At 39.8% G+C, this 17608-nt stretch overlaps 1 protein-coding gene across 7 annotated transcripts in view; it reads left to right on the top strand.

Moving 5' to 3' along the window:
- The window catches only part of DYNC1I1 (dynein cytoplasmic 1 intermediate chain 1), a 187491-nt gene that overhangs the window by 15191 nt on the left and 154692 nt on the right, over nucleotides 1-17608 (top strand). For 2 of the 7 annotated variants that reach the window (XM_039549986.1, XM_039549982.1), the window contains exons 2-4: nucleotides 1610-1727; nucleotides 3875-3989; nucleotides 6824-6965. In XM_039549986.1, coding sequence (XP_039405920.1) covers nucleotides 1620-1727; nucleotides 3875-3989; nucleotides 6824-6965 — 365 coding nt within the window. In that variant the 5' untranslated portion in view covers nucleotides 1610-1619. The remainder of the gene's footprint in view (nucleotides 1-1609; nucleotides 1728-3874; nucleotides 3990-6823; nucleotides 6966-17608) is intronic. The other 5 variants (XM_039549989.1, XM_039549987.1, XM_039549988.1 and 2 more) reach the window with 3 other exon arrangements.

Here is a 17608-nt window from a genome sequence, read left to right as displayed (position 1 = left end):
CTTGCAAAGACAACAAAGCATTTGGGGCTGAGATTGTGCTTAATGTGCAGGTGATGTTTTCTTGGCAATATCCTCTGTGTCACAGGCTAACTATTCCTTTATCATTTTGAGGAGGAAGCTGATGACTGCAGAGAAATCCATGATGTGTGAAAGTGCCATGTAATTTTTAGCATGTAATTTTACTCTCTGGTCATCCACCCACCCAGGCCGTAATGTGAGTAGAGTTCTCATTATATTAACGGGGAGTTGACATTCAAATTTCCCATGCATCAAGTGAACAACAGACTTCCATTGCATATACGTGGCACTGCCATTGATCTGATTGATTTTGAGCTGCAGCAGTGGATACGGTCGGTGATGTGTGAACAGGAAAGACACAGTTAACTCTTTTCGTGAATGGCTACGTTAGTCAGAACTGTCTTTGAAACAAAGTCCTAATAAGAAAATCAGTATTGATACAGTTAGATTACAGTTCGTAATGGTTATATGTTAGAAAATCAATAAATAATCTGTGATTTAAGTTATGGATTCGTGCAACACTGGTGGGGTTTTAAAACTGTAGAAAAAGATTGGATTCCTGTCTTCTTTAAAGATCTGGATCTATATCTGTATAGTATGACTTTTTATTTCCTTACCTTTCATTTTCAAGGCTTGTGTACATCAGCTTAGGCTGCCAGAGATTTAAAAGACAAAGGGTATTTGTGGCTTCACATCACCCTCCTAAAGAAAAATGGGTTTAAATGGTGGAAGAGGTCTTTCAGCATCTCTGAAGAAATGTTTTTGCCCAGTTTGTGTGGTTGGCATGAAATCAGGATTGTTAGGCATATCTCCTGCCTCATAGAAAGATGGTCTGAGCACATGACTGTTGTAAAAGCAATGTGCTGCTTCATTAAAGACAAACTTAGATTTGCTGGGTTGTGTGATTTTGCTCCTTGTCTGCAGCCACCTGGGGGAATGGCCCAGCTTTCCCTGGAAAGGGTGGAGGAGATTCCTGTGCAGGATAGCTCATACTTTGGTGAGCCAGAGGGGTGCATGTGTGAAAGGTACTGAGACTGAGCTGATGGTCTGTCTGGGACTGTGTTGGTGTAACGGGGGATCCCGCCTGGCAGCCGTGCAAGGCACCTGCAGAAGCAAAAGCTCTCCCGTTTCCATTTTTTGCAAGTAAAAGTATTACTTGTCTAAGAAATATGGGGCTGTTTGGGGCAGATCTCATTCTGGTACTTGAAATATATTTGTGGATCTGAGTTCTACAGTCTGCCAGAGATGCTGAAGATCATGAAAATCAAAAGACTTTAGCTTCACTTTGAAAGCATTAAAGCATTATTTTGAACAGCAATAGGTTTGCTTCACAAAGGTAGTTTTCTAGTAGAGGTAATCTGAAAATATATTCCACATTTGGTGATACTCTGGTCTAATTTCTTGAAATGAAAATTGCGACGAAAATGCTCCGCTTTCTACAGCGTCAGTATAGTCCAAGGACCAGTGTTTATATAGAAATATATTTGCTGCAATTTTAGAAGCCCTACTTTTGATATAATTAGCTATCTTTTTTTCAGTAAATAGGGAAATCATTCAATTTTCATCTTGATCTCCATGCTTTTGTTTCCAGCAGAGTCAAAATGTCAGACAAAAGTGATTTAAAAGCAGAACTTGAGCGCAAAAAACAACGTTTGGCTCAGATAAGAGAAGAGAAGAAACGGAAGGAGGAAGAAAGGAAGAAAAAAGAGGTAAATTTGCAAAACCCCCTTTTAGGTAGCCCATGCTTGCACAAGGGGCTTGCTGAGGTTTTGACATCTCAGTGTTGTATGCCCCAAGGTATCTGTCATGTGGAATGAGATCCTCAAACCCACGTCAGACTAACCTTAAAGTCAAAAAGCTTATTTTTAGTCAAGAATGTTGGGGTGAGGGAGTTGCTTTTAAAACCACGGCACTGTCAAATGACAACAGTTTAGACAACATGATGTACATGTGTATGGAGAAAGAGAAATTGATTTGCCACAATGCTTTTTGCTGGGCTCTCCTTCAACGCAAAGGGAGTGGAGAGTGGGAAAAGACTGAAAGAGGACTCACGTTTTTTTCAAGCCATTACAATCTAAATATGTATTTTTGTACTCTGAAGACTAGTTTGATTACTAGCTAAGGTAACAGATTTACAATTATTATTCTCCAGTAAAGTAAAATATAATTGCAATTGCATTTTCATCTTCTGGCATGGGTGCATCTTTCAGTTCTGTTAAAGTTTGATTGACATATTAGTTTATTTGTCCTTGACAATATGCATTAGGTTTTTCATTAAGGGATTTGTACTTCTTTTTATTCAGTCACTTAGTGGAATAGAGGTGAGAATTGACAGGGAGTGGATATTCATTTTCATGCAAAGTCAGAGAAGCATTAAGTGATTATGCTTCCTTTCCTTCAAATGTCAACACTTACTATAGTTTAAAGCACCTGTTATCCTTTACTAATAACTGGTTTCCTTTTAAACTGACACTTTAATATTGTACATGAATTTCATGGAATTACCGTGGAAATGTGATGTGATCCAAGAAATCAGCATTCCAGTTTTGTCTGTCTTTTTAATCTCTTTTCATTTGAGCTACATTTGTGCAGTTACAGCACATGCCCCAGTGAGGCTCCTGGAGTCACTGGGGAAGTCCTCCATAAGCAGACCTTTAAATGGTAATGCTTTCAGTGTTGGTTACTAAAGAACTAGAGGAAAGGGGGCCAAGCCTGTGGCTCGAGGGAGCTTTTAGGTTCTTTTTCTTTGTCCCCTGACTCTGACTTTATACCTTGTGGAGATCTTGTGGTGGTTGGAACTTTCCATTGGCCCCGCGAGCCATCTCTACAGATAATGCTACAGTGCATAACTGTGTAAATGGGCTGCGCTGTGGTGCCAGATGGGTCCAGGAGTGAAGGCTGACACTCACAAAGGTGCTTGGCCAGTCACACTGGTGCAGGAGAGCTGTCCACAACCCTGCATACTGTGAGATGGTTCATGTGAAGAGCTGAGCACGGGAATATGCCTGGACCTTGACTGTAAAATCAGTATTTCCTGGCTGTATCCAAACTGAAAAATGTGGAGATGCTTCTGAATTTCCAGGTTTTCTCTTGGTGCCTGCACCAAGATCAGCACCAGTCTGAGGAGCTGTACAAGTCCTCACTCTGTTTTCAGCAGAAAGGACAACCTCTTTGCAGGATTCTGGCTAATGTAGGTGCACCTACTGGTTTTAGATGCCCATAAGTCAGAGTGGGAGAAGGCTGATGTGTGGAAGCTCCAAGGAGGTGGAGATAGATAAGCAGAGAGGGAAGGGTCTTGTGGACCTTTAGTGGGCCAAGGGCTGCCAAAGTCCTAGTTTAGAGATGTTAGTTCTTTCCTTTGCACCTGTTAGATGTTGAAGTCAATGAGAAAGTATTTCTTTTCCCAACAAGTGCTTGGGACCAAGTGTAGGACCTTAAGCTACATCACTGAAATCCAGTGAAATTTTATGCTTGATCCCTGGAGAAAGGGGCCAGTTTTATTCAGGGTAACGATACCTGTTGCTCTATGGACAGCTTTTGTTAGTTGAATAAGTTGCGCTTAATGAGTGAGAGGCAGAAAATTTCCATCATTGTCCTGTAAAAAATCTTGCAAATATCCTTGCAAAGACTGGTTTTACCATCCATTTAGGGTAAAATACTTTTACTGATATATACAGTATGAATTATCTAAGTTATAGATTACCTAAACATATCAAAATGAATTTCAAAGTGTACCTAAGCAGTAGCGCAGTATATTTCCACACATGTAATTGCTCGAGCTGATTATATGTGAAATAATTGCTAGAGCTGATTATGTATGAAACAAATTGTTCTGTTTTCTTCTGGTTTAACTCAGGCTGATCTACAGCAGAAGAAGGAGCCAGCTCAGGAAGATTCTGACCTAGACCGTAAAAGAAGAGAGACAGAAGCTTTGTTACAGAGCATTGGTATATCCCCAGAACCACCTCTAGGTATTTAAGAGAAGCACACTGTAAAGCATCCAACTCTGCCACAACTAATGCTTTCTTTCTACTAAAGCATGCTTGGCTTTTTTGGTTTTTGGCTGTATTAGTGAAGTGAACTCTTCTGTTTGAATGCCTGCCATACCATTCACATATACAAGCTCATGGCATTTTGAGTACTTGTCATTGCCAAAAACATCTGTTTCATTTCTTCAAGAATTTTTTATGAACCTAATGCGGGTTGATTTTGCATACCAGCAGTGATTTCTTTTCTGATGGACTGTTTTATCTTCTCTCCCATCTATCTGATGACCCAAAAATATAAGTGCTGTACTTCATTAGCCCCAAGTTTTGTTTCTAAAATTCAAATTAAGCATTTGTAAGGAAGGAGGAGCATAGTCATGTGGGAACTCCCACTGAGTTTCTTCTAAAATCAAGCAAAACTGGAGAAGGAAAATAAAAAAAACCAAACAAATCACAAATAGAAAAACAGTTATCAACAGACACTATTGTAGATTTTTGCTCTGGTTTCATGTGCTTGACTTCTTTTTTGGTTTTGATGTTTTCAGTTCTAGAACCCAAAGTCTTCAGTTTAAAAATACATACAGTATTTGAGTATGGGTTACCTTGATGAAGATCTGCCTCATTTATTGAATGGTGCTAAAGCAAGAAATCCCTTCCCTTCCCTTCCCTTCCCTTCCCTTCCCTTCCCTTCCCTTCCCTTCCCTTCCCTTCCTTCCCTTCCCTTCCCTTCCCTTCCCTTCCCTTCCCTTCCCTTCCCTTCCCTTCCCTTCCCTTCCCTTCCCTTCCCTTCCCTTCCCTTCCCTTCCCTTCCCTTCCCTTCCCTTCCCTTCCCTTCCCTTCCCTTCCCTTCCCTTCCCTTCCCTTCCCTTCCCTTCCCTTCCCTTCCCTTCCATTTGGAATCATTCTCGCCGTTTTAGCTGAAATCTTGGCCTCTCTGGAGCTATCAAGCCTTGTCACTAAGTTCATTGTGACTGAATCTAGGATTTTGCCTCTAGTTTTTCTTGCCAGTAATATATAGGAAAAACTTCAAATTTGATGAAATAGTTAAGGTTTTATTTAGGAAAGCACCTTATACAGATGCCTGGGTGCATATGCAAGTAGGTAGTGACATTCTGAATTGGAATTTGAATTAATTAGTTGCATCAACCAACATTTATTGAGAAAAATTACTATTTTTATAAGTTATGGTAGAGTGACTGAAGCTTTTAGACACCACTTCTCAGAAGAATTGCCTGACAAGTAATGGTTAGGTTATTTTTATGAATAATAAAATATGTTTTTTTAATTATATCATGATACAAAAATAAGGTCCAAGATAAAATCAGATATATTTTTAATGTATAAAATTTAAAATACTCATTTTTATATAAGAATGAATATATATGTCCTTATCATTTTATTAACTAAACACATATATTCGTGTTGCAAATTATTAGTTTTTTTCTTAGTTAATTTTTTTTGTATTTGGCACTGTCAAAAGAACATGTAAATTTACATATAAGATGATTCCTTTTAGTTAAAAATAGTATTGTGTTCTCTTTTGTTCCCTTTACATACACTCCCAATTAATATACAAAGCAGGCTTTAATTCCACCTTCACACGATGCCAGGACTCAGTGTGAATATGGAATATGTAAACAACCAGACATACCTGTAACCTGCCAAAGGGCTGTCACAAAGATGAATTCACTTTTCATGCTGCAGTCATTTCTGTGACAATCTCTAGGGGGAAGCTGCATTAAATGTTTGACCACATGGAAAATCCGAATCTCTTGGCAGGTCTGTCATTATACATTGTAAACCATAACAAAGTATTTTAAAGTTTTACTCTGTTAAATCTATAAAAGAAAATGGATATGATTTAAACCAAATGGGAAGCTTTGCTTTTGCATTGAACCCCCTTTTTGTGTTTTATTCAATGTGGCTGCTTTGAAAAATACTTGCATTAAATCTTGACTGGAGCCATCTCTTAATTTTTAATATTTTTGAGAAACCATTTTAAAAGAAATCAGGGTATTTTTACTCTTTTATTTATTATTTCCTTGCTGAAGAGCTTTAACTTGGGCTGACCTTGAGCTATGAACTTCCTTTCCTGTTTCAGGAAACAAAACAGCCTTTGCATGAAATATGCTTCAAAAGCCCTGGCAAACCAAAGAGAAAATCATTTCAAGAGCTTGGGCAAATAGTGTCTAAACCAAGGAAAACTTTTCCTTGAGTGTTGAAATCATGTCCCACCCAAAATGGAAATTTTGTATGACCTACATTGCTTAAGAAAACACAATCACCAAGCAAACTAATGTGTATTCTCAGCATCTTTGGGAAATGATTTTAACTTAGCTGGATTTCCTTATTTAGCTTTTATTTTTGATGTCATTTCCACACTGCAGCCTTGGAGCATATCTGATGGACACTGGCTTTTGATTTAAATTCAGAATTTGAAAGGTGTGCTTGTTCTGTAGCCTACTTAACTTTACCAGAAGAGTTCACTTAGTTTTTTGACAAGACAAGCCCCTGATATTTCTTCATACCTTTAAAATCTTTTGCAAGTCAACTTCAAACCAGACTCAAGAAAACAAGTCCTATTTTATTTCCACAGGTATCTTCTCCATTGATTAGCTGTAAATTCCCATTGGGCTTTCAGTCCTGTCTAAATACATGTCAGTGGTAACACTTCCAGAAGATTAAAATTCACTTGACTCTCTTCCTTTTCTTTTTCTTTCCTTCCTTATTTGCTTTCACCATTTCGAACTCTCCCACTCATTCATCCACTATCATTTTGGTCCATTGGTTTTGATTTGTCTGACACTGCTCTTCATCAGTGCAGTCGCTGCATGTGTTAACATGGGATACCTGTTATTTTCATTATTTAGTCCCAACCCCTATGTCTCCCTCTTCGAAATCAGTGAGCACACCCAGTGACGCAGGCAGCCAGGATTCAGGGGATCTGGGACCCATAGGAAGGTAAGACAAAGAGTTAATGGACTTGAATAAATATGAGGTTTTTTCACTTTGCTCTTACTTCTCCATTTTTTCCTTTTCTGCTGTAAATAAGAACATGCTGTATCAAATGTGTATTTTTGTTTCTGCATTGTCCGCTGTGTGTTACCATCCAGTAATACTGGCGTAGGAGCCCAGAGTGCCGAGGGGATTTCTCTGCCTGTTTTTAAGGGTTCTTACCTCCCTGAACAACACTGTTTTAACCTCCAACCTTGGAAAAAATTACCAATGATCAGACAAGAACTAGAAAATACAGTGGTGTGAATTAGGTGATAGACTACTATGTAAGATTGTCACAGGGTGAAAAATTTAGAGGTCTTGGGCTTCTCTTTGTAGTAAATAGATAAGAGTAAAAAATATCAAAATGGAGGATTGTTGTTGTTCTCTAAACCTTCTTCTCCTCCTTCTACTACTCCATGTTCTGCAGTAAAAGTAGTTTGGAATGATTGGATAGAGAATTCCGCAGTTCCTGCCTGTGTTACTGAATAATTGGTAGGAAAATGAAAACAATATACATTTTTAGTAACCATTGGTTAAATTATCTTTAAAAGGCTGTGTAAATCTTGATAATGAGAGACTTCTCTCCTGCGTTCTGTGCTCTATGCTGTACCTGGGTCACGCTAGTGGCTCTGTTCCTCTGATAAGACTTAATAAACAGCTATCCAGCAGCATTGAAACTCCAGGAAAAGTCTCGGTTTATCTTTGAAACTCCTTGCAAGGACTTTTAGAAAGTTCTCTCCCATCAGGAGGGATTTGATTTATGGCACGGTTCAGTGTCATACTGGTCTCAGATCTGAGGTAAATAAATACATGCAGCAAGTGGATCTTAAACTCTGAGCCTCAAACCTTATAGTGGAAGCAAGAGCTGAATTTTCACTTTTAAAATGGCTTACAGAAAGCTCTCATGCTGTTTGGAAATACACTAAAATCAGGGGGATATGCCCAGGGATAGAACCTGTTATTCATGTTGAGTTATCTTTGTTCACATAACCAGTCCCCTTGGAATTCCTCCCCCGTGTAACACCAGGTTACCTCAGGTTCCTGTGGCTGCTCTTGGCAGTGTGTGACGCTGACAGTGGCAGAGAAGAGCTTGGACAGGAGCAGGCTGAAACATCCCAGGACCCACTGGCAATTCTGCCTTAGAAACTCTGGAGAGTTTCATGCACAGTGGAAGGGAAGGGGCTCTGTTCTTGTTGGAAGGTGGAATGTGTGTGAGGGATGGAAACGAGTAATCTTATTTTTGTTTCCATGGTGGAAATAAAAAATGAAGTGGCAATCCCAAACCAATTCCTTCTCTGGAATAGAAAAGAAAGGAGAATGTGGGGATGCTGCTGGTAAAGAAGGGTATGTTCAAGCAAGAAGAGGTGCAAGCAGCTATATTTTGAGAAGTATATGTATATTTTGAGGAGTATAAAAGATGGATCCTAATAGCTCTTTTTGTATGACACTAATTCAGCATAGAGCTGAGCTGCCAGCTCATCCAAGTCTGTGAGCCAAGACTCTGCTAATGGCTTGAAAGCACAGTGATTGCTTTCTGTAGTTAGCCGTGCTCAGTAGACATCATATCTCTCCAGACACAGACTGTCATGTGACAGAGCTTCAGGTCACCAGATTTCATGCCACACCAGCCTTCTGCTTAGAAAAATCACACTTCCATAAGCAGAAGGTATGCTGGGTCCCTTTCAGCCAGATGCAGACACTCTCCCTTGTGGTGTGGATGCTGCACAGCTGCTATTAAATCAGCTCAGCCCTGCTCCCAGGTCTGCCCTCTAGAAGAAATGGATTATGTTAAGTTAAAAGTCCTAGCTTGTGAGATGTAGCAGTTTAAAACACAGTAAATAGTGTAATGCTGTCTTCATAAGTAAATGCAGTAGATTTCAGCAAGTCAAAGTACTCTGAGTAGAACAAAAATCGTTTTTAAGCAAAGTATAGCCTGCTGTTCAGGATGAGCTAATTTACCACAGTCCTATGGGAAGCTCTGACAAAGGTGTGTGGAGACTTCTAAATTCCTGCTTTTCCTCTGAACCTTAGTGGTGTAACTTTTTTACCATTAAGGTAAAAAGGCTGTTGGAAGAATTTATTTGGCTGTGACCCATGCTAGCACTTTGGCTCTCTGTCAGCAACGAGCAGTGAAAGCACATGACCACGTGTCCTTTCAGAGGAGAATGGAGTGTGTCCCCTTCTTCTGAGCTCATGACGCACTGCATTGTGGCCTTTCATTTTGGATCCATTTTCTGGCTTCTTGTGGCCATACTAGGAATTCAGTGGGAATCCTGAGACCTTGCTTATATTCTACCAGTTTGCTTGGCATCTTCTCAGGCTTTGAAAGGGCTGTGCTGTGTGCCAGGAAGGCTGCTTGCAGATGTTTGCCTGGAGCGATTGGTTTGTGGTAATGGAAATATGGTAATGTCTGATCCAGGCCCCAGGGAATGTCTGTAACCAGTGGATAGTATTGAGTGGCAGTTAGTCAAAATAGTGTCACTGGGTGCAGGTAGATGTGCTCAGTGTTTGTGTGAACAGGTGCACTCAAGCCTGCATGTGTGATAGAGTGGTCAGACTTGGTGAGAAAGATGTTGGTAGTACTGTCATCATGGTGGGTAAACAGGATGAAACCACCTCAGCTGTTTTCTCTGAGAGGTGGCCAGACCATACATCTAACTTATTTTGACTACTGCATATATTATTGCCTGTTTTTCTGTATAAACAAGGTTATCCTGCTTCATTTTAATGTATCTTTCCATTTCACTCTCCGTGATAGAGAGGATACTTTTGCTGGATCCCCTGTCATGCCATCATGCTTGTTAGATCTTTCCCTTTTCCTTATTCTGCTGTGAATTTTCTGTACTAGGCTGAGGCCAGGCTTTAGAGGAGAGCAGATTAGTTTCAAAGCTGCTAATGCCCCCATCTCGGTGATCACAGCTTGTCCGTCGTTGTTGCTGCTAACTGCTGCAGAAATGATGAGCTCACACAGCCTGGCAGAAATCCTGCGGGCAGTCTGATTGCTCATTGCTGAAGTGTTCCCCAGAGGAAGATGATGGATATTTAAAAAAAAAAAAAAAAAGCTGTGAAGACACAGATTTCGGCTCGTTACAGGTGAGAGGCTCTGTTGAAAGCTTTGAAGAATGCAGGAGATCTTCATGTGTTCCCATAAGAGGGAGCAGATTCTGGTACAGAACTAGGTTGTGTTCATACTTCTTTGAGTTGTTGGTTCTTCTGGCAGTTGTCAGACTTAATCCGTTGGTCCCAGTATCACCAAGTATATTTGAGATATGCTTTGATCAGCAAGCATCTGTGATTTCTTATACAACAGTGAATGGAGTTCAGCCAGAAACACAGGCTTATGGCATCTGCTTTTCAGGAAAGAAAATTGATAAACTGGAGTGTTTGAGCACTGTTCAGTAGTTGTAGTCCTGGAACCACAGACCTCACTGAGTCTTACTTTGCAAGATGAAAACTGACTGGTAACTTGCTTAGCAAGTGTAATAGTTAACAGTGAGCAAACAGGCTCCTCCAGCAGAAAAGGTGAAAGCAGCAAAGTGTTTGGTATTGAAGCTGGAAAAATATAAAACAGAAAAACTTTAAAATTCAATAGTGAGACAAATTATCGCTAAAACAATTTACCTAAAGACTCTGTGGGGTCTTCTATCACAGGCCATCACTCATTCAGGACAATGTGCCTGGCAAACTAGCAGATAATAGGTCAAACAATAATTCATTCATTACAGTTGTACGGCCCTTTTGTTGCACAGGAAGAAAAGCTGCATGGACACAATAGTCACTTCTGCCATGCGACCTACAGACTAGTAGTGCTGCTATCCATCAGGACCATTGTCCATTATCTCCAGCACAATAACCAGAGCAGCGTTGTCTTTTCTCTGATGCCATTCAGTGTATTAGAAGAGATAGGGTGGACTTTGTAATACCACTAAATTCTGGAACCATTTCTGTCTTCTGCATGCCGCGTTTCTATGGGGATTTTTTTGTGCTTTATCTTTAGTACCATTTTGCTATTTGTCAGAACCTTTTCACTGGGGAAAACATTAGGTTTCAGCAGCATTCCAGCTTCCCTCTGAGCCATGATGGCAACTGTAAGAATAAGCAGATATTAGATGGATAACATTTGAAACTGCTGACTGAATGCTTTCAGTTGGACAGGAGAGCCAATTTTTTTTCTTTTTTGTGGTCTTGGGAATCATTCCTGGGTAGGCAGAGGTGTGTTATACTTGATTCTGATGCTGCTTGTAGTTACCAGGCTACACAGAACAATTCATTGGAGCCCAGTTGTTGCTCAGAGAGCAGCTTACCTATCTCCACATTGCTTTGCACATCCCACTTTGCTTTATTGTTGCCTGTGTTGCTAGTGCTACACAGATAGGACCGAAAAATTACATCATAGCCTGAGCAGATACCCATCTCTTAATTGATGGGTCATTGGTTCACAGAACTTTCTTATATGATGTATTCAGACATGACTCATTTTCCATTAGACAGTATTGCAGGATTGCATGAAGATTCTCCTTGGAATAGGGTATGTTTGGCTCTTTCGGGATAAGTGTTTTGGTTTGTTTAGTATTCTGTAAGCATTGTGATGATTCCCAGTGTCCTCTTGTTGATGGTCAGCTTATATAGACAGGCACAACTGCAATGTAGATTTGAATGCATGAGAAGAAAAGGGCTGAGGTAAAGGCATTTGTTGAGAGCTCTTGTGCTGTAGCATAGTGTGAAGCACAAATTCACCTCTATTAATACAAAACTGCTTTGTGATAACTGTATGCATCTCCCTGGTGGATCCTCTGAACTTCTGCTACCCTAGGGTGCTAGAGAACATGCTAACTATTATGGTAGGGCCACCATGAAACATGCCCATGAGAGGCATGTTCTGCTACCTTAGGCATTCGTAAATCTCATCTTCTCAGCACTCATGGCCATGAACTCTGGATTTATGTTGTCTGAGGAAGTGCACAAGAACAAACTTTGTACAGTGCCTCAGAGACTGGCAGTGCAGTATAAGGTTTTGTGGCCTGAGCAGCTCCCTGGAAAGACTTTGTGTCCTTGCTCAGGTAGGGTCAGTCTGGGCTTTGCATGTCGGCTCAGCGTAAGAGAGCAGAAGTATATCCATGCTGGGAGGATGTGCTGCTGTGGCTGGGTAGCTTTCAGTGCTCACACCAGCCTGCATTGGTGTGTATGCCTATATAACCCACAGGGGATCCTGGGTTCGCCCTGGCATGTGGCATCTGGGAGGAGTTCCATTTGTGGACCAAGGTGTGATTTACCTGTGTGGCCCATTTTGCCCTGTATCCTTCACTGCTCCTTTATGTTCCTAGCTGGGAACATCCTACATGTTCTCAGCTAGCTTCACCATCCTACAGTAGTAGGTTTGCACAGTAGCATCTCATTTATTGTGGACTCTGTGTGTGTGTGTGTCCAGTGTGTGTGCAGCACTTCCTGCTGTGCATTGGGGAACATGAGAATCCCATTAGGCTGGGTGTAAGGTTTCCTGCCTTCCATCTGCTCAGTGAACTGTACCAGGCTCAGCTGTCTTGGATGTGTAAAGGTTAATGGTTGCCCTTCTTTCTGCAAGAATTTTATCTGTGCTCTTTTGCTTTCTAACTTGTGTATTTTGCTGTGCCTAAGTTTAGGTACCTGATTATTTTGTGGGCTCCCATAAAGGCAAAGGGATTCATCTTCTGGTGGCTTCTTTCAGATGATAATTATTTCAAAATGGTGCTTTATTTGCTGTAAAATAATGTAAGATGGATTATTTTGTACTATTTCTCTGATAGCCCATTGGACTCTGCAGATTTGTCAGGCTACAGCTACTCTTTCTGTAATTATTGTTCTTACTTGGATTAGGGCACTATGTAATACTTAGTTTAAATGATTCCTACCTGATTTATGTTGTTGTTCCTTTGATATATCATAGATTTTGGGATGGGTTTTATGCACTGAAATCCATTAGCTTCCTTCAGTGTATGAAATGTACTTGCAGTAAAGCAGGGTTAGTCCTTGTTTGGATGAAGCTCTAAATATTTAATGAAAATTCCTGTGAGAATGAGTTTAAGCATTGCATTAGGTAGCAAAGAAAACAAAAAATAAAGGGAAACTGGATTTCTCAAAGAGATTTTGTAGCAGTAATATGCTGGAGAAGTTAGATTACTCTGGAATCCTGATTGTCTCATCATCACTACTTTTTTAATTCTACATAAAATACATTACGTGAGCAATCCTAGAAATAGAACAGCCGTCTGCAATGCTGGAGCACTTTTCTCTGAGGAGCAGTATCGCCTTTGGCTTTGGCTCATGGCATGATTTTTTGTCCACTACATCAGTTCATCTTACAGTCACTGTGACCTCTGAATGTTCCCAGTCGTATTCCAGAGAATATAGTAGCAGCTGTCACATTAGGTTGGATGTCCTTGCTGATAGAGAGTCAAGAGCATGTCTTCTTCTCTCTCATTCTGTTTGGAAGTTTGCTGACAGTATTAGTCTGCATTCGTGTATCTTTTCATCAGATGTGATCTTGTGTTGCTTTCATCTACCATGGCCACTTTGAGCCATGTTGTTATAAAAAGAAATACACTAGGATATGTTTTCTTTCACTGTGTTGATGTTCACCCCGAGATTTTATTGGCCTGGTGCCAGGAGAAGCAGATATCATTCCAGTCCTTTTTCTCTGCAGCATATTGTTTACTCATTTTTGTATAAATAATAGGTGTTCTGATTTATAATGCAGCATCTAAACACACACACCAGTCTTGTGTTAATCCCACATTACTTCATGTGTGTCTGTCAAACACAAATATTTCTTACTTTTCAGATACACAATCAAAAGGAAGGAGGTAGCTCTGGAGCATCTGGGCACCAAATGAGTCAAAGCATGTCATTATTTTACAGTTTGGTATTTAATCTTGCTCACTGTCAGTCAAGAAAAAAAGATGCCTCTACTCCAGTGTGTTCTTACCACATAATATTTAAAATCAAAAAGATACTTTTTGTTTGATGATCGCTCATGAGTACATCTACATGTCATCAAAGTGTTTGGGTTCTTGGGTTCTGTGCTTTTTTCCTGAAAAATCAGACTTGGCAACTCAGCTTTTATTTTCAAACAGCTTCTTACCTAGAACAGTAATATAACACATCAACAATCTGAAAAAAGGTATCAGAATGCCATTCTCCCTTTTAAGTGTCTACTTTGCTGTTTAATTAGACAGATAGAGAAGGCAAAAGAAGAAGACGTATTTCCTATCTTCTCTTTAGCTGCAGGAAACATCTCTCACAGACATTGGCAAAACCATGTTTCTATAATAACTGCTAAAACCACTGCCAACAGAACCGTATTGCCTCGGGCTTAGTTACTTTATCATTAAGTAAATGCATTTGACAGGTTCTGTGCAATGATGCTGTTTCATCACTGCCACTCAGCTTTGCATTACCAGCGTTTCATTGTGTTACCACATTCAGAAATGACAGGGATCCTTCTTCACTTGTGCAAGGACAAGTGGGCCTGGGATGTATTGCTTCAGGAGTAGCAGCTGTAACAGTTAGTAGTAGTGGATTATTTTCTTTATGGAGCTTTTCTGTAAGATCAATATATATGTACAAAATGCTTTCTAAATGGCTGCTTTAGTGGCATACTTATTTCATAAATGGGCTGACCCAAAGGGAAGCACAGAACAATGTAAAGACTCTGAGGGAGCTACAGGAAAGACTGAGGGAAAATTACTTCACGGCAAACTTCGCTTGCATGGTGTTTCATTCAGAAAAAGAGGGATTGTAACCCTCGGGACTGTTGTGTAGTCTTTCACAGTGCAGAGTCAAGAGAAGTTTTCTGCTTGGTGGCTAGAGATAAATGGGATACCCTCTGGGATGCTGTATTGCCACTCGGTTTTGGTGGCTTTGGGCTTGGTATGGGATGTGCAGCATTATATGGTAGGACAGAAATTAATAATGCCCAGCTGTTAAATTTTTTCCCATTTAATTTGCCATGACTCCATCGTCAGGATCTCTTGGCACACATTTCATTTTAAAGTTTCCAGCAGATTTAGGGGCCAAATTGTGCCTTAAGCCTTCTTGACCTGAATGGGGATGGTTTCTGTGAAGCAGTGACAGTGTCAGGCTCCTGCCCTTGCCTGGGGGAACCCCGGCTGTCTCTGCTGTCTCTGGCCTAGGAACTCTGCTGCTTTTTAAAGAGATGCTGTGATCTCTCACACTTCCCAGCATCAGCCTGTTTACAGGGTAGTAACGAGTGGCTGTGTCGAGCTGTTTGCACATCACGGCTTGCCCTGCAGATGTTAGGATGCAAGGCTGGAGGATGGCAGATTTCTTACATTGTCTTCCCTCCTTTTGTCCCTGCAAAGAAAAACCACAATCCTTCTTCTTTACATTCAATGGATATTTAGCCCTAAATATCTAAAGCCTCTCCCTGCCAGTTGGTTGGGTTTTCTTAGCCTATAAACAAAAGCAGACACCTTAGGGACTGATATTTGGCAGTTGCTTTCAAGTGTCTGTATATCTGACCTAGAAAGGAGGGAGTGTTGTTTTGGTGCGTGCCAGTTACAAAGTCTAAGTGGTCCATATTAATTAGAATCATCTGCAGTCCTTTTAGCGTGTGAGCCTGTGGCATCATTAAGGATTTTCATGCTTTCCTTCCTAAAGGATTGATAGAGTTCAGTCCTCCAGATCTTTGATTATTTTTCTCATTAGCAAGCATCTCCATGCTATAAATCAAAGGAGAAGGAAAGATTGCCATTCCCAGGGTGCTTCGTAAAATGCCTTGGAAACCTGAGCCCCAGCTGCATCCAGAAGAAAATAATATTAATGTATAAAGCCCCACTTAACCATTTAGGTTATCAGCCCAGCTACACTTACTTCTCTTCAGTTATTTACAGGCATATCATATATTTAGTCAGACAATCAGATGATTTTAGGGACTAAAACACTAATCCTCGTAAAACAAAACAACTTACTTGCTAAGGCCAGCTCAGCTTAAACAGTTCTCTTGCACTCAATTTCATCTTGATTTAATTAAATTTTGTGAGATCACCTCCTATGTTAAACTGTTTAACATAGTTAAACTGGTACAGTTAGTGCATATTGATGTTTTCTCCTTCTCTAGCCTATTAAAAAGACCCTTAGAAAATTCCCATTTACAATTTTATGTTTTATCAGGGAAAATAGAAATATTCTATGAGTAACTATTTTGGTAATGCAATTTTTAGGATTTTACTTCAAATATATAGAGTGGAAATTGCTGCTACTGGTGAGATACTGCTAAATTTCTTTTTTTTTTTTCCCCAGGGAGCTTTGAAACAGTCATAGTATTCCATATAAAATTCTCCATAAGCAGAACCTATGAAAATGAATGGGTTTCCATTTAAAACTGATTCTGATTCATAAATTTTAGATGTACTTATTTACTGTAATAGTTCAAACTCAGAGAATAATTTCTGAGCTGGTCTATTAAAGTCAGATCATTGGGTCACAAGAACTTTTGACATTTTTGACTGTTAATGTGAAAAATTTTTGATAACTCTCATACAGTGAGTTCTTGTTTCAACCCTAGTTGTAGCAAAAATCTCACCCCCTTTTGGAATGATTTTGCTTTTTCTACCACAAAATAAATGGTGTAAAGGAAGGGAAACACTAGCTCTTCTTCCAGCTAGTAGTTACTGGATTTTAGCATCAAAGCAAAATTGAAAATTTGCTGAAATCTTCCTACTTCTTCAGCTGAATAATACCAGACCTAAAAGTTGTAGGTTCAAACTTTCATGTTACCTCTTTGAGTCCTCTCAAAGGTTATGGATTGCCTTTCCTAGATTTGACTATTAAATGTGATTTTGTCTTTTATGCAATTGTACCAAAAGCCCCTTGAAGTTTATGAGAAAACTTTTCTCATATGCATATCCATGGAGTCTGGATCAAAGACTCCTAATGTGAGTACTGCAGTTCCTTTCAAGCACTTGCACGAGCTGATAGTATGCAAAACTTCTCCTGCCAAGTTCTTTCTTTACATTTTTGATCATTTGAGTTCTGTTTTATTGCATAGACTTACTCTTACTATAAAACTAAGACAAAAACAGAGTTTGAAAAAAGAATTTTCAGGGTTTGCTAAAGGAATAAAAGAACCTGTGCCTTCCCCCTGAGCCTGTTTTTTATTACTGCACTTTCAAAATGACCATTTTGGTATCTGGCACTCAGAGTAAATCTGTGTCAGTTCTAACTATTTGACCTTCTGTCCTCAGAGATCCAGGCTGCTGCCCACAGTGACCCTCCTGGTAAACCAGCATAAATTTGCAAACTAAGATTTCTGTAGCTATAGAATAAAAAGTGCGAGTATGACATTGACACGAGATCTGTAATGTAGACCTGAATCAAAGGACAGACTTTAAATATAGCAGATAAATTCAGCAGCTTGAGTGAATAAAACTGCTCATTTAATTAGTGGAATTCTGTGAAATGGGCATCAGCAAGGTGTTGGTCTTTATCATTGCAGGCTTGCCAGAATTGTTCATCCTGATTTAAAAGTCAAGTGGTTTTTGAAAACTATTAAATCCATTCTGCAGCATAGCCTTGATTCAAGAAGAATTTTGAAATACACATGTGTTTTA

Source organism: Corvus cornix, chromosome 2, assembly GCF_000738735.6.
Source record: "Corvus cornix cornix isolate S_Up_H32 chromosome 2, ASM73873v5, whole genome shotgun sequence".
In the NCBI taxonomy this organism is placed as follows: domain Eukaryota; kingdom Metazoa; phylum Chordata; class Aves; order Passeriformes; family Corvidae; genus Corvus; species Corvus cornix.
The sequence above is the reverse complement of the archived record's forward strand: the minus strand, read 5'-3'. Positions and strand labels throughout refer to the sequence as shown.